Source organism: Onychostoma macrolepis, chromosome 06, assembly GCF_012432095.1.
Source record: "Onychostoma macrolepis isolate SWU-2019 chromosome 06, ASM1243209v1, whole genome shotgun sequence".
In the NCBI taxonomy this organism is placed as follows: domain Eukaryota; kingdom Metazoa; phylum Chordata; class Actinopteri; order Cypriniformes; family Cyprinidae; genus Onychostoma; species Onychostoma macrolepis.
In genome coordinates, this window is record NC_081160.1 from 15,347,269 (window position 1) to 15,374,655 (window position 27,387).

General features: G+C 38.7%; 1 protein-coding gene across 3 annotated transcripts in view; it reads left to right on the plus strand.

Annotated features, from left to right (window-relative positions):
* barhl2 (BarH-like homeobox 2) overlaps positions 1–20,056 on the plus strand; it is a 44,990-nt gene extending 24,934 nt beyond the window's left edge. For 2 of the 3 annotated variants that reach the window (XM_058777874.1, XM_058777875.1), the window contains exons 4-6: positions 16,757–17,356; positions 18,547–18,772; positions 19,582–20,056. In XM_058777874.1, the coding sequence (XP_058633857.1) occupies positions 16,804–17,356; positions 18,547–18,772; positions 19,582–19,894 (1,092 nt within the window). In that variant the 5' untranslated portion in view covers positions 16,757–16,803 and the 3' untranslated portion in view covers positions 19,895–20,056. Of the gene's footprint in view, positions 1–15,835; positions 17,357–18,546; positions 18,773–19,581 lie in introns of those variants that run through there. The other variant, XM_058777873.1, reaches the window with a different exon arrangement.
* The last annotated feature ends 7,331 nt before the right edge of the window (positions 20,057–27,387 follow it).

Below are 27,387 nucleotides of genomic sequence, written 5' to 3' on the forward strand. Positions count from 1 at the left end.
AGGCAGAGATTCTAATTCTGGCCGGTATTTGGTTCTAACGCCCGGCCCCCTAGAGGCCTGCTCATTTCGCTAGCATTACAGATGCACTGCTCAGCTCTCCGCTCTGTGCAGGTGGGTTTCAAAGACAGAATTAATGTTTGTAGCACTTTAGCATCCATGACTAACACGTTCCCGCTCCACAGCTCTGGAAATTATCACGAGAGCTGGCCAGGAAATTTAAAGCAAAAGCACATGTAGACCCAAGGTATGGAATAAACAGAAGTAAAAAAAACCCCCAAAAAAACAAAAAGGGAAACACATGTCCTAAGATGTCTGCATATAACACAATCAGTTATTATTACAATGTGTCAGTTAGAGAATACTGAATTAACAACTGAATTAAAAATCAATACAGTATAATGATATTTCATATTTCAGTCATTTTCATTATTTTAACCATTTTTTTTTTCAAAAGATGATTTAAGAAGAGCTGTTTAACTTATTCAATGTCATTTTAAACGTAATTTCACAAAGAGTAAGATTTCCAATTGTAACCTGTCATCTAGAAATGAGAAAAAAAGCATATACGTTATTTGTATATTTAGAGCTCTCTATCTCTAGATTCTCATTTGTAGTGCACTCAATGCAAGGAATTCTAATTTTAATATATATATCTTGCATAAATGATATCTTGTGTACATGTAGATAATGACTGTATATGGAATGTCTGTTGCTCAATCTGCCATAAAGCAGGAAGCATAATGAAGGAAAGCCAGGAGCATGTGGAAGTTGTTAGTTTACAGCCATCTCCAGGCAGAAACCAGGCCAAGGGGGTGATGATGAATGAGTCCATCTCCCCAAGCAAAAGAATGACCTGGATCCCCCTCTCCTCTCCTCCTCTTGCTTCTTCGCTCCACCGCCAAGTGGGCCAGCATTTTTCAACCGCCTCGCTTTTAGCCGAAGACAGGCCCTCCTTCCGGTAGCCCTGACCCACCGCGACCCCTCCTTCTCCCTCTTGGTTTCTCTCTTCTTCTCTTCTTTCTTCCCCCTGAAGAACAGTAATCCCTTTCGCCAGGTCCCTAGTAATTTGATCAAATAGCATGCGCCCTTCCTTACCACTTATTGGCCAATTAAGTCAAGTTTTCATGCAGGGGGTCCGGCTGCTAGCGTGTTATCTCTGGATGAATTGATTGAAGCCATTCGGCAATCGCTGAACCCTGCTTTAATGATCTAGGTGATAATACTTGTAATTCTTCTCAGTCAGGGGACCGGCGGGCGCAGCTGTTGGCACGGTAATCCCTGTCCTGATACACTGAAGTACCAGAGAGGCACTAATCTGTCTCTCTGATTCCTCGCTAGCGTTTTTTCTTCTTTCTCTCCCTCTCCCCTTCTTTTTTCTCTCCCCATATGATCATGAGTGGATCTGTGAAAAGTGACATTTAGGGCTGCAAAAATGGCAAGACATCAACAAAACATTCATCTTATCTTATCAGTAACACGTCTCATGTTTTCCTGCCCTGCACATGTAATGCTCAGAACAGAGAATGAGACCAAAACAAGATTAAACCAACGGCTTTGGGAGGCGTTACAAAGATAAGCTCTAAAAATCAATGGCTACATGCCTCATTTTCAAAGGCAGACATTAACATTATAAAAGAGACAGCACACATAATCCAGCCTCCGGCCATTGAGTTAAAATATCAAATTATCATAATGAAGTCTAAATGCATATAAATGTTAAGCAGATTTAAGCTGAGGGAAATTGCATGTAATGTACTAAAATTATGTTGCTAAATGTGTCTTTTTGCTGTGTAAATGAAATCTGGATTAAAAAAAAAAAAAAAAAAATTTAATGCAGCCGTACTCAACAATAAACGACTTGCTGTACACATACAGAGTTAGGGCACAATCTATTATTCTACATTATGCTTATTATCTCACACACTCATTTTCCAAGTTCCTTTTATCATATTAGATCTTAATGAGGGCGGGAACATCTTTTATTCTCCAAAGCCCCGATCCTTTCAGACATGTTCGCTTCAGGTGAATATTACAACTTTTATGGTCAAATTAAAGATACAGTAGTTCAGAGTGAGATTCAAAAAAAGATTATGCACAAAAAGGCACGTACATTCCTTTAAATTTACCGGAGCCAGCTTTAAAGTCGACATCAAGGGGGGAGAATTTCACAGGAAATCATTTGAGAAGAGAGAGAGAGAGAGTCGGTATGAGTCTCTAGTCAGGGTCAGACAGCAAATGACTTTTGATCTGAGTTTCTGTAGAAGGCCACACAGCAAGGGCTGAGCTGAATCCCCTCAGCCAATTACACCTCTGTACAGAAGCTTAATCTGTGCCGTAATACAGTACCCATCCACAGCATGTATAGTTCTGGCCTTAAGACATCACTTAACCAGAAAACGTACTCACTCCCTCACTCTCTCACCCCCTTAATTCACTGTGCTAAAGCCATACAGGCGGAGGTCGGACCCTCACGTCCCTGAGGGCTTGCCCCATTCGCAGGTGTCAAAGGTGGCTAAAGCCAGGTGGAGGAGGGGACTTTATCAAGGGAATAAGATCATGTGTAGTTTTAGAAATGATCAGCAAGGAAATGCAGCTGCAAGAGTAAATACACCTGCCAATAAAGAGTAATCCTATATGCATTCAGACACTCCATAATCAATGTGACTGGTCATTATATTCATTTATTATATTCTATTCATTATATTCTATCATTGCCCATCAGTGCTAGATTACAGTCTCATTAAGAGTGTGTTGGGTAAAAAAAAATATATATAAATTTGCAAGCAATAGTATTATGTCATTTTATGATCCTTGTGTTGAAGCATAATGTAAGATTTTGATGTGTTTGCATTGTATTTGCATTTCAATATGATCATTGTGATTTTAATTTAGAGGACTTTTTAACTTTGACATGAGTATAAAGAGTATTATAAGAATATGGGGACAACTAAGGGAGTATTGTAACATTTGTTATGCAACAATTGCAACATTTGTAACTGTGTGTGTGTAATATACATTTGTGAAAATGAAATATAAACTAAATATATTTATCAATTTCATGATACAAACACACACTCACACACACGTTTGTTTTTGTGAATTGTGGGGACATTCCATAGGCATAATGTTTTTTATACTGTACAAACCGTTTTTTCTATTGCCCAACACCAACCCTACACCTAAACCTACCCCTTACAGGAAACTTTATGCATTTTTACTTTCTCAAAAAAACTCATTCTGTATGATTTATAAGCCTTTTGAAATATGGGGACATGGGGAAATGTCCTCATAAGTTACCTTCTTCTTGTAATACTTATGTCATACCCATGTCATTATACAAATTTGTGTCCTCATATGTCACAAAAACATGTGCGCGCACACACACACACACACACACACACACACACATGTTCGTTTTTTTGTGAAAAGTGGGGACATTCCATAGGCGTAATGGTTTTTATACTGTACTTACTGTTTGTGCTATTGCCCTACACCAACCCTACACCTAAACCTACCCCTTACAGGAGACTGTGCATTTCAACTTTACCCAAAAAATCTCACTCTGTATGATTTATAAGTGTTTTGAAAAGTGGGGACATGGGTCAATGTCCTGAAAACCTATGTCATACCTATGTCATTATACAAATCTATGTCCTGACTTTTCACAAAAACGCGCACGCACACACACACACACACACACACACACACGTTTGTGTCTGTGAATTGTGGGGACTTCAATTACATTTATACAGACCAAACAATATGTTCTATCCCCTAAACCTACCCCTTACAGAAAACCCGTTTGCATTGTTACACTTTCAGATAAACATCATTTACTATTTTTACAGTTTTTTTTTTTCCCCCAGCTGCCTACATTTTCAAAACTTTGCCTCTTTTTTTTCAAAACTTTACACACAAATCCAAGAATTGCACATACAAAATGCAAATCGCCTTACATCTCTTGCAAAATAAGCACTGCATTCAAAATATCACAAACTCATCTCAAAAGCAAACATTTGCAAACACCTTTGCCATAATATTAATTCCTAGTTAGATTTTTGTGTGTTACAAGTGTGTGTTGTGTTTTGCGAAAAAGTGTTTCATGAGATTGAAAGGCCTAGAATTAGTGTATGGTTTTGCAGATTTGGTGTGTGGTTCTGGTGTTTGAGTGTCAGGTTTCAGAAATTGTGTGACAAGTAAAGATTTTGTGTGTAAGCAGTTGAACAAAACTGTAATCATTTTTTCCCCTCGTAGAGACCACAGGCCGGTCCCCACAATGTCAAAAACTATTGACCCCACTTGGTAACTAATGTTATACTGTACTTCATGAATAATAATAATTATTATTTTTATTATTTTTTATTATTGTGATTTTTTTGTGTAATTTTTTTTTAACATGTAGTTTGTATAAGAAATGACAAAAATTTATATGAGAATCAGATGTGATTTTTCTTTCTTTTTTTTTCTTTCTTTTTTTTTTTAAATAAACACTATTTTTATACAGACTTACAGCTTCTACTATCATTCCAACAGTGTGGTGGTCATGTGTGGCTTTTTACCCCTGTAGCTAAACTTTAATTGGTTAATGTTACAATTATGTAAAACTACCCTCATGTTACATCTAACAACATTTCCAATTCATGGACATATATGCAAACTCACCCAAACACCAAAAATTGTTGCAAACCTTTGTCATATTAATTATTCAATTAAGAGCCATGTTTTTCATGTAGATAAGACACCAAAACTCACAATAAATCTGTAAACTTGAGAGCGCTGCCACAACTTGCTGAGCATTCTGCTGGGATTGAATATTACATGAGCCCTGAATAAATGAGGGCAGGCTGGGATTTAGCACAGATTCAAATAGCGCCCCGTCTCAAAGTATAGTGTCGGATGCCACAGAAGATATAGCTGTTAAGGATGAGAAATTGGGTGCGTAAGCACTACTGGCAAGCTTGATTAGTCTCATGGCAAACAATTTAGCGAGGGGGCATAATCACAGAGCTTAGACTCATTTAGAAAGCCTGTTGGCTCCCAGCTGAACGATGTCGCTGCCCGCTGCATCCGAAGCATGGTGATGCCCACATTCTCGCGCTGACACGACTGACAGAAAAGTTGAGCTGCGATGATGCTTCCACAGACTCGCCCTCCCCCTCGAACACGAATCCCACGGCACAAAAAAAATGAATCTTTGCTAACATGCTGTGGCACGGTATCCAAAATATCTTAAATGTCTTTGTGTTTCTGCGTCTGGTTGTTAGCAGAATTGGAAAGTCATTGCTAGGTCACTGGACGATCAAATTATAGCATTATTTTGCCTTACGAAATAACATGTCACAAATTATGTGATTTGTTTGGGTGTTTACATTTCAAATCTGCGCTAGTTACATGTATGTGAGCATATGTTAGCATGTCTTATTTTGGTCAAGGCTGCATATGTTTCTCTCTTCCTGCTGGAGTCTGATTATCATTCCAATCAGTAGAGGCGGGCAGAGTCACATTAATTTGTAGTAATTAATAGCACTGAGGCATCTGACAGCGCATGTTAACGAGAGCCTTTGATTGTTTGGATCACTAACTGCCGCTCCTCTTGTTTGCATCACCTCCAAGGAATTTGTAATATCAAAGCATAGCGCTATCTGATACTTGTCAAAATGCAATTTATAAAAGTTTAATTCTTTTATTGATTTAGTTTGGGTTTGATGCCTGCAGTGTCAGCTCCCCTGGTAGAACTTAGTGGATTCAAATGCTTGTCACCAGCACAGCCTCCTTTTTACTGAGAACAATTGCCATAGGCCAGCCCAACAGGCATGGTTTAATTGCCATTAATTAAAAGCATAAATCTTTTTTTCTTCGCTGGCTCTGCTCTTAAACAGGGCTTTACGTAGTTGTTTTTTTCCCCCGCGCTTGTCAGAATCCCTTCTGGCTAGTGAAGGTTAACCCCCCCCTCCCCATTCCCTCCGCCTCCCTCCACTCACCAGACGTTTCTGAAATCATCTTTTTAGCGTGCTCCTCTGCATGATATGATGTGAAGTGTGAGTGGTGCAGTGATATTTAGTAAACCGGCTTCTTGCTTTATTGCAGTATAATGAGGTCAAATGAATCCCCTTGTACGCATGCTTAGATGCCTCCTCATTTCAAATGCCTTCTGACAGCTAGTAAAACAGCCGGCAAACACAACACCGGCTCCCAGAGAGAGTGGACATTAGAAAAACATTGCTGAGGCGAAAAAGTGCAAATTCACTTCCTTTTCTTTGCCTTCCCTTTTAATAAAATATTTCCATTCCCGCCCTGCCATTTTTCATGGTTTTTGGCATATATATTATATTATCTATCCATCCATTTTACAGAGTCCTGGTCTAAGCAAGGACGCACCCTGGATGGATGGCCTGTGTATTATAATATTTTTTTTATCCAAATGATCAATTTTCACTATATGATTTACAGGATTGTGCAAAATTTGCCTTGCAATAATTGGCTTCCTTTCAAATTATGAGTGTGAATCTGAAGTAAATTAGCCATACCCTACATGATCTTGAATTGGATTTTGAATCAAACAAGAAGAGGAATTTACTGAATTGTAATTTGGAAAAAAAAACAATCTTATCTATCTATCTATCTATCTATCTATCTATCTATCTATCTATCTATCTATCTATCTATCTATCTATCTATCTATCTATCTACAACTACATCAACTACAGTTGAATGAATTATTAGAATTTAGACTTTGAATTTATATTTCTTTACATTTAAATTCGATTTACAATTCTGTATCCTGGTTGCTATACCTCAATGCTTATTCAATGCAGGTGATGAATGAGCATAAATGTGATGTGATGTTAAAGTGTGCATGTGTGTGCATGCATGGATGTACTTCAAGGGTGCAATTAGTCTTCGCTATAGACGATCAACTGCCTTTGTCATGTCAAAACAAATTTTGTCCTCCTTTGAAAGCTTACTGACGTCGCCCATGGCTGTTAACCGAGATTCAGACACAAATTCTCTGTCATCGCATCGGCGACCGTCGAGCCGTTTACGCATGTTAGTCACTGCCACATCTGGTGGCTTTCGCAGTTATTTCCTGAACAAGAGGGTCCCGCACAGCCCCTGGTGCTGAATTAAAAACAGTGACAGCAGCAAAGCCCAGCTCCAGGACACCAGGAGAGCAACGAACATAAATATGCAGCAGATACACTATCACGCGGTCAGTTTAGCCAGATCAATAGTAGCCCACGTGCGCTCCAAACAAACGTCTTAAGCGGATGCAGTATTGCTTAATTGGGAGCTTTGCAGACCAGACTCAGGCACATCCGTACCCCATGATTAAGTCCCTGGAAACCACCCGTGAGGATTTTTGTAAACTAATGTGTTTGCTCGCCGTTTTCATTTGCAAGATAGTCACAACTCTAACCTGTCAATTTGACCTGCGTAGCGTAACACTTTAGAGCTAATACCCAAGGTCCTTTACTCTCTTGACTCGACATAGACACTGCACATACTCAAAGCAACATGCACACACTGCCAAGGACTCATTTGTTCTTATTCTCGCAGTTGCTATGAAGTGGGGAGGAAGTTCCAATTAGAATTAAAATAAGCTCCTTTAACGGTCTCTTAAATTGACAACTGAACAATGATTTTCGTATTGGTATCTGTCAGAGGTCTGGGAAAATCCTCAGTTGATAAGGCCCAACGCTTCCAATTAGGAGCTGAGCAGGACCTTATGCAGTAATGATTTCCAGCTCCCTAAAGATGTGGTGTGGACACTTATTGCAAATTACTGACAAAAAGCTACGCTGTATTGATGAGAAGGAGAACAGCCAGCACTCCATGTTCCCATCTGGAGGGCGAGTAACGAGGAGAAACTGTAGGAGAGGCCTGCCCCTTTGTATCTCTCCTTCTCTCCCTCTTTCCTCCTCTTTCTCTCCTTGAGCATGGTGAGCATGGCCTTGCAGTCAGACTCATGGAGTCCTGCTGGTATGACAATGCCTTCACTGTTCATTCACTGAAACTCCAAAGACTCTATTATAACTTGTGGTGGTTTTCTTTCGCCTATTTAATTATAACACAGTCTGTGTTTCAATGTGATAAGATGTACAATAAACAATTTTTTAGAAAATCTATGCACAAGAAATGAAATGTGCATAATAATGTATGCTGTATATGAAATTAGCAAATAGCAAATGCCTTGACATTGCTCATTTTTAATTATTTTATTAGAGGTGAACCTTATAGTGCATAAATCATTTGTTTAGTGCTCTTCATGACAATAAATCATTTGCACCATCATATACCTGTCTATAAATCCATAGTTCATTGAAGTTACCTAAAGCTGACTGATACACAGTAAATAGTGGTAACCTACTATTTCTACATTATCCAACCCTTAGATGAATTTTGTTGGGGTAACCTTATGTATTTAATTTGGTTTGGTGATTAAATAATGTTTTGAAACCTAAAAACAATTCAAGTGAAGCACATTTTCAGGATCTTATGTTTTGGGCACAATACAGTGTTTAATTACAGTATGTCAAGATTTATTGTTATCCATGCTGACCTTTGTGATATGGAAGCAACATAAAACTATGACATCTTTTTTAGGTTAGTTGTGACATTCTACACAGTCTCTCACATAGTTCAGTGTCAGTTAAAATGATCGTTCAACATCAAAATGAATTTATGTAGGAAAACTATTTTCACATTATTATTTTTATAATTATTGGTCAAGAAAATAGTCAAATTCTACTTGCATAAATAGTTACTGCATTAATTGCATTACAAATACAACACCTGTGTGAGCGAAATGAGGGTTAATTTGAATAACTTGTTGGCTGCTGCTTAGATGCACTTTTTTTGGTGAAAATTTGTCTGAACTTCTATCGTACCTGTGCTTCTTTGAGATAAAAAGTCCTGTCTTGCTTTGATATCCACCATCCTTATGTCAGAGTGAGTGACAGCTTGGCTGACAGGGCGGGTAGAATTCCTGAAATTGCCAGTGAAAACCTTCTTTGTCGCAATCTTTCGCCCTGGGCTGTAGGTGTCAGAGACAAGAGCCCAACTGCTTTATGCCAAATGTTTATCAAAGCTACTGATTAAATGCTTTGCTCATCGTATTTTAGTGCAGTAAAGATCAAATACCCTGCCCAACCCTGGAAAGCAACTAAAGTTTGAGAGGAAAAAAAAAAGAGAAAATGGCACATTATACAACACATAAATACATTTTCAAGGTACCTGTGAAATACATGACCATTCCTCGCAATGTTTTGTCACACAAAAGCGCCACACAATCTGAGATATGTTGTTTTTCTCACTTCCCTTCATCTATACGTTCACTCAATCCATCCCATCTTCTCATCGCTTCCTTTTCTTGCTGGAGGTAAAACGTCTGACCCTTGTGGTCAGTGCCATGACGGCTTCCTCTGGTCGCAGCTCTGTGTTTTGTTTCAAAAAGGCAGTGCAATGCGGGCGAGTGAGTGCCCTGCAGTGGCAAGCCTGGGGCCATGTCAGCCTCAGCTGCTCCATCACCAGGAGACTGGCCTAACATCTCCTGACTGCACTTTGCTGTGTTTCCCTGATATGGTCATATCACATCTGCCCACTCTCCTGTGACAGAACCAGCACTTCCAACTTTAAACATTTTGCAGCTATCTCCACCTTTCCAGTTTTTCAGCTGTATATAAACGATGTTTGGACATATTTCCCACAGCCACTGTAAGTTGATATTAGGTACCAGAGCCAGTTACAACTTCTGGTTCTTTTTTTTCTTTCATCGGTGAGAACAAGGCCTGAAGCCCTCCTTGCCCCCCTTCCAGCAGATCTTCCTCCTCCCCACCACTGCATTTGAATTTCTAGATAATAGGCTTTGACTTCTGGCTGCACGTTTATAGGTCTTTTCATGTTATCTGCTTAGCTCATAGCATAGAGCTCAAGAACACAGACTCCCTGTGACAGGCCAGCCAGTCAGCCAGGCAGGCCTGTCAGGAGCTCTCATACACTAATGATTTCCCTTTAGTCTATTTTCTGTCTCATTGGCCGTTTCCTTCAAAAACAAAATTGCTCATTTAAATTCTCATGCCTAGGGCATTTTGGTCTTCAAATATTGTTGGAAAGTGAAAGGATTAGGCAAAATATGGTTTTTTAAAATGTTAATATATTTTCTGGTTCACTTTCTCCTCTGAGGCCAATTAGGGAATTTCTGCTGGCTGCATTAATGTCAAACTGACATTCCCAGCTATAATTACACTGTGCTTGAAACCTAACTTTCACTTGTAGGTAGATGAGTGTGCTTGGCAGTGACATGGAGACTCACTCCGCCAGCTTTTGATCATTTAATCATTGCTTTGCTTTCCCCCCCTCTTTTTTCACCCCTGCTCCCGCTCATTGATGATTTCACCTTTATTTTCGGTGTTGCAAAATGCAGTGTTATCTCTCATTACTCGCGCCAGTGTTTTGCCGGGGTTCATTAGTGACGTTCGTTCTGCTCCCTTCAGGTGCAGCAGCCATATGCACACTGTTTACCCGCTTGATTCTCAATTTACATTGCGTTGTCTTGTGTTGTTGCCGTGTTACTTCTCTCGCACACAGTGGGCACGTAAAAGTGAACGGCCCGCGTACAGAGTGCGATGGGTTATAATGGATGTAAATGTTCTTGACAGGCGGTCGTCATCGTCTTCCTCCCTGCCAACTGTCGCTTAGCAGCTATAGTTACAATACATGACTCTCTCAAAACAAAAAGAATAAGGATTTGTGCGATTAATTTGGGTTACATGTGTATTTTTTATGATTTTCTATTTGTAATGTCATTTAATATAACTTACTAATGTAGCCTATACAAAACACATTTTAAACTAAAACAAATGTATAAATTAAAATCTAAAGGCATTATTAATGGCATTATTATTATTATCATTATTATATGCTAACTGGTCTCTGCACAGACATTTTTATATTCAACTATTTACAATCCGCATAGGATTTCGTTTTGTTTCATTTAATTGTGTTATAAAAATGGGCAGCGAGCAATATATTTTTTTTTATACACTGCGTATATGGCTATTATTACATAAACGCACAATTTATTAAATTCTTTTTTTTTTTTTTTTTGTAAGGTGGCCTTGTTAAATAAATGCACAGTACAGCAGAATCACATGCAAATAAGTTCATGTTTTATTTTCATATATATAAAAATAATAAGAGCCTATTATGCTATGTATTGTAAACCTGGTTTTGAAAGCTGAGTCTGCCATAGGTGCCGAACTAATTTTGGATGACAGCAGCGAAGACCTCCAGCAAACACACAGATAGGCCTATCCCTGATTTAGCCTCCAAACATTCTGTCAGTGCTGATGCCTATCACTGTAATAACGTGCGAACGGTTTTAAATCTGACTAAAGCAGCGCTGGACAATCTCAATCTGGCTTTTGTTGCTTTGAAAGGAAATCATTTTCGCGTCTTGCTCAATTGCTCGCTCGCCCCTTGAGCGATGCGCAGCGTTCACACCCTCCACCCCTCATTCCCCCTCTTCTGTCTTATTTCCCCGTGATTTTTTGCGCTTTTAGACTTCAGGTAATAGGAAATGGCATTGACCCCTCCTGATCCCCCGATTACCTTTGTGAAGCGTGCACGCGCCACAGAATCACACGTCATGAGGCGGCTCGATGCCATCAGCACGGATCAATCACGCGCTCAGCCGCGCGCAGGAATGCAGCTCGCGGACACGGTCAGAGCCAGCCGCGGCCCGCGCTGATTGACAGCTCTGGTAATTAGGTGATTGTAAAGACCCTTCTGACTGCTAGAACAACGTTGTCAGGGCCGGTCTGTGGCCGGAGCGCACAAATCAATGTGCCTTCCTTGAGCAAACACTATAGAGTAGAGCAGAACAACTAACAAAGAGACGCGATGTGGGGATGGGCACGCATGTGATGCATGTGTCATCGTCGCTTACCAAAATTTACATTGTAGTTCTTGGATGGATTGCTGTTTTACGTAAACAAAACGAGACAGAGACTTCGCTGATGACACTCTACGCGTTATCCCCGTCTCCCGCTTTCGCTCGCATTTTAACATTTGAGTTGGGTGTTAAATTAAAACTGTAATTGATGTTCATCTAGGCCATGGGCCCTTCTGTGTCCTTCTTCTAGGCTTATTATTTCCCCTCCTTGTTTGCCTTTGGATTAATACTAGCTGCACTTCAAATTAAACTTGAATGTCACATGTTTTATTACAGTGTAAATTCAAGCACTGTTGAGAGGAAGAGGGGGAATACTGTTAAGATCTAGTAAAAACTGTAATATTGGGATCCTGAAAGCCACTGCTGTAAATGTCACAGCTCACAGAGAGCACCAACCTTCCATACGAGAGCTTCTAAAATAATATTTCATGTTGAATTTTGACTTTCATAACAATTTTGTGTTAGCCTTTTCCTATCCGCTCAAACAGAGATGTTAGACATGTTTAGAGAGAGACAGCTAATTTGTCTTCTGTCAGACCCATGATTCTCTGATTAAAGATGCATTTTTTGTGTGAGACCGTGTTCTGTCCAAAGCTCAAGCGCACTGCCAGTTGAATACAGCGTATTCTTCACAGCCTGCTTTTATGACACTTGCAAATGAAATACAGATTTTTGTACATAAAGATTTGTAAATATAATTATGCGCACGCCATCCATGGTATTAATGTCTTTTACAAGTCTCACTAAAATGTCGCATGTAAATACAATGTAATGTAGCCTAAATACATTATGTTATTTGTAAGTATGTTTTATAATAATGTCTCTTTTTGATCGCATTCCTCAAATATCTTTTAACACACATTTTGATTATTACCCGCACTGTTGTGATTTAAATTTCATCAATTTCCATAGATCTACAGTAGGCTATACTTCCTGACAACTCGGTGGTCTTTAACATCGTGATTCAGATTATTATTAATTACAGGCTTTTTAAAAATATGCATGGATGAGGGGCCTTCTGTGGTTTTTAATTTTTTATATATATCTTAAATCTAAGTCTTTCATTTAAATGAACACCTATAGTCGTTTTTAAGTGGTAAAAGTATATTATAATTAATACAGTCTGCGTTCAACAGATCAGTTAATCAGTTGAGATCAGTTAATTTGGGGTTCATGTGGTTGCTTATTTATTGCCCCATAATTTGTTACTAATTGCATACTTTCCATGGGTTATGAATAAACCTTAATATAAAATACATCATAATCATATTGCAACTGAACATTAAAGAAAATTAGAAAAAGAGCACTATTTTTTTTAAAGCATCACTGATTAGCCTACTGCATTTATTATTAAAAAAAATATAAAATAAAAAATAGGCTATATATTTTCAACTTGTGTTTGTTTCAATGATGTCTCTTTTTCAGATCATTTAGGGATTTATTAGATATTAGATTAATATTTTTGTATTTACGTTTGACAAATGCTTACAGAGATTGTGTACGAAGTATATGACAAAGTGGAGCAACCTGTGTGTCTGCAAACAGCGCGAGGCCTTCAGCATTCGCGAGGTGACAGTTTCAACAGAAAGCCGTGAGGGGAATCAATACAGTGCAAACTACAATTTCACCGTCCGATCATCGACCATCAGCCCCGGCTGATCAGATGATACCCTGACTGGTTGTATTCAATTTGTTCCAGCGGCGCCCTTAAACCTAATAAAGCGATTGATTGAGGCTCAATGAGTTGCTGCAATTAGTGAACTGTTAATGAACATGCTGCTGGAGTCTCATGAGATTGACTGGCGTGTTCAACCATCGCTTTGATTTTCTTCAACGGAAAGACATACATTGCCAATAGATCGTTTTCACATATCTTGGGGCAAAACACATTTCACTCCTCTAACTCAATTAGATAGTACATTTGAATATATGTATAAAAGGGCAAGCACATCTGTAGGCTATGACAGCAAATATCATATGGCCAAATAATTATAGCCATATAGAAAAATCTTCTAAAACATTTTAAAATAAACTTTTCGGCAGGAAGTTAATATAATGTATGTAGATGTGACTGCAAAATTGTTAGATATTGCCTAAATTCATTCAAGTCAGTTAACAGTACAACCTACAATCTTAATTGTTTTATGTAACCAGCTCAGATATTCAAGACCCCTATTTAGGCATTTAGTGGAATTTGGCTGTTGGTAAAACTTGATGTCGGAGTGTGTACACAGAGAGGTTTTGCCCTGCATTAACCAGCAATCTTCAAGCGATTATTGACAGGAATTCTGAGATAGCTTTGTCGCCGCCTAGTGTTATTACTGAGCGTGTGTAAAGTCATGTCAGGGAGTGCATGTTATACAAGAATTTACCAATTAGCCACGACTTAACTAATTATTTGAGTTCAGTACAGAATACAGACATTTTAAGAATGACAAGCTAACAAGCCAAGCACGATATTTATATAATTCCATCTGACACTAGCATGCTATACAGCATCGCAGATTTTGTTTTTATCGTTGTAGTGTTTAGTCACCAAATTTGCAGAAACTTCTAACCAGATAGTTACTATTATGTGTAACAGCAGGTCAGCTATTAGCTCGCCACAGGAAACAGCAAAATACAAGAACATTTAGACAAAATATACTTTTAAATAAAATATTTTTAAAAGACAGTCTCCAGTACAGTCATGTAAATCAGTATGAATTATTAAACAGACTGAACATTTAAAGAGTTTGTTGAGTTTTTTTTTTTTTTTTTTCCCGGGAGAAACAATTTCGTACGAATAGAGGAACATGTACAAAAAGCGAACACGCAATCCCTTATATTTTTGATTGCAATATTTTAAACAGTCTTTCCAAAACATATGTTCAAGGAATCCTTTACAACAAAAACAGACAGGCACATATAATAGCCTACATAATAAACCTAAATTATAATTATAGCATAGGCTATTACAAATAATAATAATAAAAAAAAAATCTATGAACATATAAAACCACATAAAATTGTTTTCTAAAGATTATTTATTTCCTTTTTGTGAAATAAATTAAAGCGGCGCGCACAACAAACCTAAATGATGACTCCCACGTCGCTCAGCTAAATAAAAGAGGTTAAAGAATCTCAGTTCGGTCCGTTACAGGAGGAGGTTGCAAACAGGTTTGGGAGCACAGTGGAGTGATCCACGGAAAGCTCGAGCTACGTTAGAGAACGCAGCAGCCTGATATAACCAGCTCTCAGTCCGTTTGTTGGAGAACATGTAAGCCATCAGATATCTCCATATATATCGCATCATCATCCTCCTCTCAGCATAAATCTACGCACTCGGTATATAAAACATTTTGAACTGTAACTCAAAATTAACAAATAAAAGTCGTGCATTAAACAGTGTTGTAAGATAGGCATTATTTTATCAATAATCCCCCATGTTTAACGAGAGGTAAATATTTAAACGCACATATATTCGTTGGTACTTAATTTCTGCTCATCAATCTAAAAACATTTCCATTTAACGCACTTTGTCTTCTCGTGTATAAACAAAGTGAACGAAATGTAGCTGATTTATAAATCTAGGATAGGCCCAGGGTTTATTTAGAAGAAAATAGGCAAGATACGAGTCGGGCATATGTCATGTACAATATTCGCCATCATTTCATTCCCTTGAGCTATTTAGAATCAGTGCTTTCACTCAAAGGCCCTGACACACACAATGACTATCAGCTCAAAACGGGCTTATTTCTCTTGCACGTTTCACTGTCTCTGTGCTCTTAAAAGAATAAATGACACAATTTTGTTTTGCCAATAGGGATTGTTATTGTGAGTTTTTCTTTTGGAGAAATATAAACTGAAAAAAAAGAAAAAAAAAAAGAAGAAGAAGAAGAAGAAACTAAGCATATGTAATGAATGAATACTAAACAAGTAAACAATGCAAATATTAAGCAAAGTTCACAATTGAGTTAGTAAACCCTTTTGATATTATTTGTTAATTTATGTTTGCATTTTAATTGACGGAATACGGAATGCTATGATCACAGTGTAATTGATTGGATAGTCGCTGGATAATATTAGTGAACTATAGCATACTTTTGTTTAATTTTTTTTTGTGGAGCGTCTAGTAATTTCAGGTTATTGTTGTTGTTGTTGTTGTTTACTGTGTGGTATTTAGTTTAAGCAACAAGCAATATGTGTAACATGCAGAAAATGATCTTAAGCGTTACCATAAACGTATTTATGTCTAATGAAGATGCCGTCTGAGACATTATTGCGGAGGGAAGGTTTCAAAAGAGCATTGCGGAATCAATGAGTGGCTCTAAAGTGTAATGATGAAGTAAAAATCGCTGATTGGACAGACGCGTGACCATGTAACCAATGAGAGGAGAGATGGGGAACACGAGGAGTGTGTTATAATAAAGGAGAAAATATGACGTCAATATAGGAAGTCATTGTAGAGCAACACTACAACGATTAGTGGCAAAAGGGAGCGTGATGTCGAGGAGTTAGAGCATCCCAATCTCTCCACACCTCAACTTTGAAAGAAAGTTCAATAACCATAACAAAAGGACGTGGACTACACAGATCCACTTGCTTTCCACATTTCACCTTGAATGTAACAACATCTTGGAGCGCAGGCTATATTTCTCTTTTTTCTTTGCGTAAGTGCAGGGATTTTTTTATTTTATTTTATTTGCGCGAAATGTTTGTTTTGTACTTTTTCGGGGCTTTTTTATTGCGCTAACCTTCGAGTTCTGTTAGTCGTTTCGTTGATTCCGATTAAGTTTTTTCTTCTTTTACAAAATTGTACAGGAAAGTTGTTATGAAGACGACTTAAGTGCTCATCCTTTTCTTGTACTATGGAAGGATCCAGTGGGTCTAGTTTCGGAATAGACACTATTTTGTCCACGACCAATTCTGGCAGCTCAGTACTGATGAACGGAGATTTTCGCCTCGGTGACAGTAACAGAACAGCGGATTTCAGGAGCCAGGCGACCCCATCACCATGCTCGGAGATAGACACTGTGGGAACAGCCCCCTCATCCCCGATCTCAGTTACGATGGAGCATCCCGAGCCGCATCTGGTCCAAGACAGCCTTCAGCATCACCATCACCATCATCATCACAGTCAGGCTCAGAGTTTGCAGCTTTCACCCCAGCCTCATCCGCTCGGTCAGGCTGGCTGTGCCCCCAGGACTGCCACCTCCTCCTTTCTAATCAAAGACATTTTGGGCGACAGTAAACCGCTAGCAGCGTGCGCTCCTTACAGCACCAGTGTACCATCTCCACATCACAGCCCCAAAACAGAGAGCGGAACCGCCCCGGACGGCATCAGGCCCAAACTAGAGCTAGATGAAAACAGAAGCAAACTGGACAAAAGAGATGACATTCAGAGCGATTTAAAATGTAACGGTAAGAGTGCGTTTTCCATGCAAAATAAATGAATAGCCTAAATAGCCTACATAATAAAAACTTGGGGTAGACCTTTAGATCACAGTAGCCGCTTGACATTTATGCGTTTTGGTAATATCAAATACCAGGTAGAATCTATTATTAAGAACAGTTTGAAATTCAGAAATTTGTCATTACGTTGAACTTAATTTTTGACACAGTATGCTAACATGAACATCGTACCGCAACAACCGTTAGCTAATATATTACAAAAATAATTAGGCTATTACATCTTAATAAACTTTTCTGTGTTGTTTATTATTGCAAATCTAAGCATGTGAGATTAAAGAAGTATCTTTTTCATTGTGAAGTTGAAAGCGCATAGAATTATGGAATTCTTCACAACTAATTGGTCACGCTACATTAAATAAAATAACCGAATTAAAATGGATTTTTGGACAAAACGTAAATATTTCTTGAATGTGCTGTAACAATTAACGGTTCAACCGCTTGAATATTACATGCATTCAGTGGTTCAAAAGGCCCAAAAGGCTAACATTTTTTTACTTATCATTATTTAAAAAAAAATCGACGTCCATCTTAAAGCCCAAAAAAAAACCCTTTGTTTTTGTCTGTGTTTTCAGTAAGAACCAGTACAATACAATAACAATATCGGTAGCCGGTCACTGAGGTTATTCTCTGATATTAGCATAACAGATGTAAAGGCTGGTGAATTTTGCCCGGTGTGGGATCCTCCCTAGTGAGTCAATTAGAGAGATTATTGTTCTTCCTTGAGGGGGGATCACGGAGCCCAGCAAAAACTGCTACAAATAGAGATAGATTGACATATCGATCCTGCTCGTTTTGTTGTAATATTTTCGTCTAGCCTACATAGCGACCTAATTTATTTGGGAGACAAATATGTATATTTTTGCATACCTGGTATTTTTTTTCCAAAGACCCTGGTACTCATATTGGTTACTACTAATACCAAAACAAAATTAATCAGACCTAAGCAGATTTAGATTTGTGCATGTAATCGAGGCCTATAGCAATCACAAGTCACCAAAATAAACATTTTGAACAGTAATTACTAAATTATTAGTCTGTGTTCTCATCTCGAGTAAACTCATTTCAAGAATAGCCTATAGAAATGAACAACAGCTTTTATAATACATTTTCTTTAATTTTCATTTTACTAATTTCTTTAGGAGCAAAAGAAGAGGGCGATCGAGAAATTTCTAGTTCGAGAGACAGTCCGCCAGCCCGCTCTAAAAAACCTCGCAAAGCGCGGACGGCCTTCTCCGACCATCAACTTAACCAGCTGGAGCGCAGTTTCGAAAGACAGAAATACCTCAGCGTACAGGACCGAATGGACCTGGCAGCAGCCCTAAACCTCACAGACACACAAGTCAAGACTTGGTATCAAAACCGACGGTAAGTTTCCATATGACATTTATGAAATATAATAATAATAATAATAATAATAATAATGTTTTTAGATTGTGCAAGCTTTTACAATATTTTTGTATCTACATTTGGAACTTTTGCAGTTGCCAAAATTCGAGATGTTTTGTATTATATCATTATGTATTAGTTAATATTTTTATTAGGCTTTTATTATTATTATAATTATAATTATTATTATAATTATTATTATTATTATTATTATTATTATTATAAAGCAAGCTTTTAAAAATCTGAACGGCGCAACAAAATATATGGATCAAATAATTTTAACATTCTGTCTGAAATTGTATTTTACAGTTTTGTCATATTAAACTATTTTAAATCATTTGAATGCAAATGACTGTTCATGAACAACGCTACTTATAGGCTACTTACTTTAAGCAACTCAAATAATTTCAGCCTTTTTCCCTCCTAAATATTTTTTCATTTTTATACAATGCTCATATTTGTATTAAATTTCTTATAATATCATATATTTAGGCAATCATTTTCGTCATGCTGCGTACTGACCCAATTCTAAATGCATCGGAAATAACAATTTAGCCAAATTTAATCGAAAAAAAAAAAAAAAGTTTTAGTCACAAACAATTAGCAATATTCTGATGTATTTTACATACAATTTCGGCCTAAACAGCGTTGGTTTTATTTAGCTATATGTTGTTTACCTACATTTGTTTTGTACCAGAATCCAGCATTCACTTCTCGAACAATCTGGTCCAGAAGGAGCCATGTGGAGAGTTTAATAATTGATTTCTTGTATTTTGATCTCATTACAGGACGAAATGGAAGAGGCAGACGGCTGTCGGATTAGAACTGCTGGCTGAAGCTGGAAATTATTCGGCCTTACAGAGAATGTTCCCATCTCCGTATTTCTACCACCCGAGTTTATTAGGTACCGTGGACAGCACAACAGCGGCCGCCGCCGCCGCTGCCATGTACAGCAGTATGTACCGGACTCCGTCCACACCGCATCCGTCTCTCCAGAGACCGCTCGTCCCCAGAGTGCTCATTCACGGCCTGGGGCCCGGGGGACAACCGGCACTGAACCCGATAACAAACCCAATACCGGGCACACCGCATCCTCGGTAAAACCAAAAGACACGGAGAGACAAATGTATCACACGTGATGTGACAGACTGCGCTGAACTTTCACAAGACGCATTTTTTTCTCCAACATTGAGAGACGATTTTATCGAAGAAAAAGATGTATTATTTAATATGGACCATTTCTGACGCATAGGCCAAACTAAACCAGACGAGCCTGTGACCGTGACAGTAAAAGGACTGTTCATTGTCAGATTGTTTGTTTTGTCTTTTTTGGTACAAATACACTTATACTAGTACATACGCTTATAAAGTTTATTAGATTTAAAGAAAGGGTGAAATAAAGACAAATTGATAAAAAAGCTAATGTCAGACGCTTTCTCTTGAAAGGGACAGTTTTTACTCATTTAAAGGGACCTTTTTGGAGATGTTCTGTTGTTTAAAAGTAAGTTTAAAATTTGATTCCCATAACTGCACAATTCAAAAAAGATAGTCTACATTAAAGTGAATGATTTTTAGCATCAGGCGTGTTGATTAAAAAAAAAAAAAAAAAAAATTAATTGAAAAACAATTTAATTTAAAAATCTAAATCTCTAACATATAGGCCTAAATTCTAATTCTTCTCGACACTTGTGTATGATGCAACATAGCATACACATCATTTTAAGAGGACACAACAAATCCTGTTTTGTTTTGTTTATATATATATATATATATATATATGGTAGCATATATAATCTACTTTCTAGGGAACAACATAAATTCTTTGTAAACTCTTTAAGCCCGTCTGAACTCATTAGCATAGGCGTGTATTCAAGTAAGGCTCGGGACCGGTCTGCTATATGAGAATAGATGGTTTGACGCATTTGCTCTGGGAATGGCGAAGCTGCTCCCGGTCTGGCAGCTGTTCTGTGGGAGAACCGCCGCGGACAGACAGCAGGCGTGAGCCTTCTCAGCGTGAGTGAATTAAAAGAAACATTTCATATAAACAATTATAGACCCTTGTGGAACTCTCCCGAGATTAATATTCGCTATTTGTCATTCGTTTTAATCAGCGACACTTAGGATAATGCTGTAAAGAACACAACCACACAGAAACCCACTTCCTTCATTTAGCCTAGCTATTTAAAACAGACGTAACGATTTACACATAAATATTTTTTTTTCCAGACAAATCAGTATTTCGTTCCCAGTTCGTGCTAGTCGTGCACTGAATAAATAGCACAGTTCTAACACTAAGCTAATGGACAAAAAGGTCTCAGTGAGTGAATGTGTATAAATGTGGTCTAAAAAGAACAAAAGGAATTTTAAATACGAGACGCAGCCAAATCGAAATGAGAAACATACTAGCCAAAGATTACACTATACATAATACATGACCGCAATATTTCGTATCGTAGCATAAAACCACAATTTTAGTTATAGAAACTTAGGCCCACTCCCTTGGTCAGAATTGTTTAGGACGATTTAAACGAAATGAGAATGAAATACACCAAACGTAAGTATACGTGATCACGTGGGTTTTCTTAGGGGAATGTAATTAAGTGAACATTACAATGCTTTTCTTTTTTGAGCACGATAACATCCCCTGGAGGACTGAATAGACTGTAGGATCGAATAGCCTCAGGGCGCGTTTGTTTGGGTTCCTCTAATTGGAGAATACTGCTGATTTCTGCGCTGCTAAATTCTTATTAAAGCCAAGTTGACCTTTGCTATGTGGTTTGAAACAATATGAGATGCGCACGCCAGTACATGTCTTGCATTTTCTCCATAATAAGAAAAGACAAAAAAAAAAAAAGCAATTCAGGATATAAAATATATGCAAAGAAAGCGTAGCCTAGTGTAAAATAGCCAAAATTCTGAAACACATAGGCTACACAAACACAAGGAATAGAATTTTAGTTACATTTAAGAGAAGAAAATGTTTGAAAAGCAAACGAAATTCGAAGTTCAAAAAGTCAAAACTGTTAAGCTTTCGGATATCGAAAAGTTATGGATACCCTCTGGATTCTTTAGCGTTTGCAGGATACGCAATTTTAAAGGCAATTGGAGTCTTTTCTAGATAATTAAAAAGCCTGCGTTCAGCTGTAATGCTGTAGTGCCCGTCTTGCATGCACCATCAATAACCTCATTTAATATGGACCAATAATATAAGCTGCACATTGATGCTCTACTTGCATCATCTGAATCGCTTGGAATGCGTTAAAAAGTGGCACATTTTTTTATCTGTTTTTCGTTAATTGGGTATATTTAAAACGCATCAAAGGATATTAGGTTTAGAACCGAAAAAAGTGCTATATCGTAAGCAAATATAATTTAGCAAAAAAAAAAAAAAAACATCCGTAGGCTAATGTTTTAAATTATGGGACAGTTCTTTTATAAGGCTCATAACTGATGCAAATGAGTTATCCGGGACAACGAGAGTAATGATAAATTCCGACCTTCCGTACTCGGTTTTGCAATTCAGACGAAGTGCCATTTTCAAACGCTTCTCTATTTTTAAGGCTTATCGAAAGCGGAGTGGCTATGAATGTTTAGACTATATGAAAAAAACAAAAAAACAAAAAGTAAATCCTTTAGACAGACAAGATACCTCAAAAGTGAATTTTATAATTTTTGTATTCAGCATTTGTAGTGGAAACATTATGTTGACATATCCTGTTTCACTTCTCTGTGCGCCACCAGCAAGTTGAGTGTGGAAACATTAGCCTTCTGTGGTATTGCTGAAAGTGTAATATCAATTTAATTCTTAGGAAGTGATGCTTGATAGCATCCTCAAAACATTGTGGGGCAGTAAATGCTCAATTTTCCGTGGCCTTCTGACCAAGATCTGTTCGTTTTATTTAACCCCTGGTTAAAATTGACTTCCAAAGGGCGGAAACGAGGGAAGCCAGGGACCGTTAACGAGCTAGGTGAGAGGAGGGGTGCTGAAATTAAAAGAGGATGTTCAGACCTTTCATTTACATGACACACATTATAGGAACAGATTGCTGCAAGGAATTGGTTTGTTCTGGTTGCTTCCAGGAGCCCAAGTAAGGTTTTGTAATTGCCACATTTTCCAGCTGATGTCATGTTAGGGATGTCTTACTTATTATCCTAATGAGGGAAACTCACCAGCTCTCAGAGGCCCGCTCATTACCACATTACTCGCTCGTACGTTCTTAACGCGCCATCTTTCAAACGGCAGGGACGTATTCAGACGAACATCTCGAAGATGGTCACATTGCAAGGTCACTCACTGAATCGTTGAAAGGCGACAATCAGTCGTGTGGGATTTAAATAACGCACTCAAGGCCCGAGTCATCGCAGTGCCTTGCAAAACAGCACGGAAGCGCCACATTAAGCATCTGGGTGTCCCTTAATTATCGTGGGCTGGATTCTTAATCTTGCCCTGTGGTGATGGTGAGGTGTCAGGATGATGAATTTTAAGATGGTAGGTTGTCAACGTGTGCATTTTCAAAGCAGGCTGAATTGGAGGAACGGTTGTAACAAGGTTAGAATCGTTTAAAGTGTGAAAGGGGATTTCTGCCAGGAGGCAGGAGTGGTTGACAGGCATCGTGGTGCACCTCTGCGTTATTAGCAAGTTTTAGGAAATTTTCCTGAAGGTGTGAAATGGACTAATACCTCTAAAGATGCTTTTCGGATGCCTGGTTATCATGCTTAAGAACTATCTGTCCCTAAGCGCTCAAATGATTCATCAGCACTCAATTCAACACTCACTGTTTTTATCGGGACCCACTGCTAATATCCGTGGCCACATTGCTTTCAACAAACTTACAAGCAGAAAATCTGACAGTTATCTGGCGGTATTAAATAAAATAGGAGCTGCAGTGCCATTAGATTACGGGACTAAACTGTGGAGTAAACTAAACGTCTTTTCCTGCACACACTTTCACAGATTGTTTTTATATTCTTCATAAGTGCAAATAATTGTAATTAAATTGCCAGTAAAAATGAACTGACAACTCAATTTGATGTTAGAAAAATATCTACATTTTGATATGTATGCCTCATCTAATATATATTCATTGTTGACTTGATAATACTTATTATTCAGAGCTGATGGGCTGGAAGAATGTGTTAAAATCTGGCACCAAATATCTTTCTCACCAGTTATCAGTTCAATCATTAGAGCAAATTTCTATTTGAGTATTATTCACAGATGATGCATGTGTAAAACTGCCATAAAAGGATGCGACTGTCAGAGAAAGAGAAAGAACTCAAAGAGAAAGAAAAATACAAATAATTTCACACATATATGCACAGAAGGAATGTTGTACTGCAGCTCACCTGGTTGAGTTTCCCAAAGCACACGCAAAGTTACCAGAAAACCTAAAGCAAGACATAATATTTTTGACAATAAAACAGGTGGAAAGGCTATTATAACTGCCAATATACTCCCACATCTAATCTTACAGTTGTTTCCAAATAATCTTTTAAATAATTCATGCACTAGTACACAGTCATTATACCCTATGTATAGTGTATGAATAATTTTGTCATCCAAAGTTACAGTCTGAGAACCCCTCCCTTTCCGCTAAGTAATTAAAGCCATGACAGTTGAGTGCATTAAGTGTCCAACATTTGTTTTCCAGTTAATTAAGTGCATCATCCGGGTATTTAAAAGTGCAACCTTTTTTGGACTTTTTTTGTGTGTGTGAAGTCATAAGTGAACTGTTATTTTTATAAATCCCATAGTTCTCACTTCACTCAGTCCTGCCAGGTATTTAAGGAGGAAACTTATTACAAGTGTCCTGAGCCATCATTTCATCAGCCTTTTCCTGTCTAAGCTGGAACAGTCATCTTCCTGCTCCTGTCGTGACATTAACGCTCATCCATGACACTTCTGCTGAATGATGCATTAGCTGAGTGCTATCATGGTTTAAACGCTCTCATCATTTCAGCAAAACCAGCCTTTTCCCCTCTCCTTTTTCCGCTCAAGTGACGGGACAGCTGATGGCGGAGAAGTTCTGCTTGCTTTCAAGTTTCAAACCAGCCACCGTCATTGTACGTGTGGCCACATGAAGGAGCACAAGAAAGGAAGGGGAAAAATTCTGTCAGCAGCAATGTCAAAAGCTTCAATTCTTACAGAGCAATTAGGGGTTTCATCATCTCCGAGAGGTGTCAGCATTCATTACGGCTCAACAACAGCTAATTGCTTCAAGGTTAAAATTACAGATCTGACAGCATTATTTTAAGTGACAGACTCGAGCTCTGTGATGCTTCACAGTGGCAACACACTGACATTAAGAGAGACGAAAGAGAGAACGAGTGCAGCTCGGTCATAGGGAGAGAGATGGAAAGATAAAACGAGTGAGGTAGAGAGAAAGGCAGGGGAGGAGAAGTGCTGTTGAAATTACTGCACGTTATAAGTGTGATCTGGTACATCTACTAACGCTCTCGTAGGAATCCACTCAAGGCCAGATTTTCTAACTGCCTATTAAAAGGCCCATATGATCAATTCTTAACATGAACACTCTACCTATTTATACAGTCCTTTCCTCCACCTTTTCCTAACCAATCTCATCTGCAAGGTAAAGCAATGGCAGTACAGGTGCATGTAAATAAATCACAACTAATGAGAAGTGAGATCAGACTGAAATTAAACGTGGATAAAATGCTCAGTTTTGTGCAGGGCCGCTCATTTATGCACAATTTGTCATTAGGCTCCTGGTGGCTATTAAGTGCGTTCTGACCGCATTGTAAATTAATTACTGGAAGCCTGATCTAATTGTGGAAAATACTCTGCACCCATAGGACTCAGCACGGTTAAGATGGTCGTTCCTTTTATTTGTTGGCCACGTCATTACTGCAAGCTGCATGAAACGCATTGTTACTGTTGGCAATTCTCTTTTCTTTGTTTTTTCTCTTTTTTGGAGCACTGGTCTGGCTTTTGCCCGCAGTCATCATGTGGGTGTAGGTGTGTGAGTGTGTGGACTACACTTCAAATTAGAAAGCTGGTGCATGGGGAAAAATTGAGCGTTTTTGAGTGAAATGAATTATAGATTGCTGCATGCATGCTGGGCAACGGCTGGAGTCATTTCTTTCAAGTGAGAAGTTGTTTACCCTTCTCTTTTCCCCTCTTCTTAAAGTGGAATACCTGATCCTTTGAACTGATTGTTTGTTTAACCGCTGTTGGGAACGTAGAATCCCTGAGGTCTGAGCAAGTGTTGATCTAAGATTGGATTTAAAATCTTCTAATGAGGAACTCTTTGGATAATTAGCACAGGCTGAAATGCTTGTGGATAATTTGAGTACCTCACTACGCAGTTCAGGGGAAGGAGGGGGGAGGGAGTCTAGATAAAAGAACACGGAGTGCAGGGTTAATGAAAATTATCACATCAACTTGGTCTCTACCTTTCGGTGTTATCCTTTGTTCTGTTTTCACTGCGTCATTAGGGGAGCAATGGAACAATTAGCTGTGTAGTTCATGGAGAGGCTAGGACTCCATGCTGGAGAGCTGTTGGTGTGGCTTTAGCTCCGTAGTGGTAATTAGACACTTGGAAGTGTCGCACGGCGAGGTCCAGCAGGAAATGAGACGGTGGCACCTTGCCTGTGAGGGAATGATTGATGTCCCACCCTGTACCCAAACCTTGAGCTGTGGGAGGCCACAAACAAGCGCTGTGCCCATTTTCGATAATCATACAAGTCATGACTGGCTTGCCATAGAGCAAAAGCAATTTTTTTGACAAGTGTTTTCTTAGGTTGATCCATCTGGGACTGGCCTGTTGACACCAAATGACTTGCGTAAATAGAATCACTGTGAGTTTACGCGTAGTCGTAGCCATTTTACCTCTCCAGTCCAATATAAACATTAGTCCATCGCCCAAGTGTGTCTCTCAAGAGCTAAACCAGCACACCACATGTGGCCGTTGTGTTTTAAAACATGCTGTCCAATAGTGTCTGCATAGTTTGTCTCCTGCTTTTCACTACGTTGGAGGGGTGATAGGTTGGGTGTGTTTTGTTTGTTATTTCTGTTTTTTCCTCTGAAGACCCTGAATGTAGAGCAAGGAGAGCTCATGCGATGTCAGAGTTAATTACATTTTTAAATTGAGGTTGTCTTTGGGCCGGCTGCTGGGGAAGAGTGACAAAGCCAGGCTATTAAGAGCACGGAGGGTGTGAGGAAATAGGGCTGAGACGAGTTAGCAGATACCTGTGAGGTACAAGCCCGGGCCTGCCGCATGGCAGAAATGTGATTAGAAGCCGGCGTTAAGCATCAGCAGGTCTTCCTCTACCCCTCTCAACGGCTGTGGGGATCCAGCTAGAAAACAAGTTGTTGATTGCTGCTGAATTGTCAGCTTTTTTTATGTCACGTAACTTCCTAGGCCTGTGAGGACTGGCAGTGGAGCTCCGTTCTATTAATATCCGCTTCTTGCACCTGTGTGGACAACTGGCAAGACGGGGAGAAATTGGAATATGGAAAGAAATGCTAAGAAGCAGCCCTTCAAATGTGTTGGTGACAGTGGATCTTCTTGTTATTTCAGCTTGGTGTTCATCTGGTGCAGGGTTTTCGGAGTTGGCAACAATAAACCTCTCAC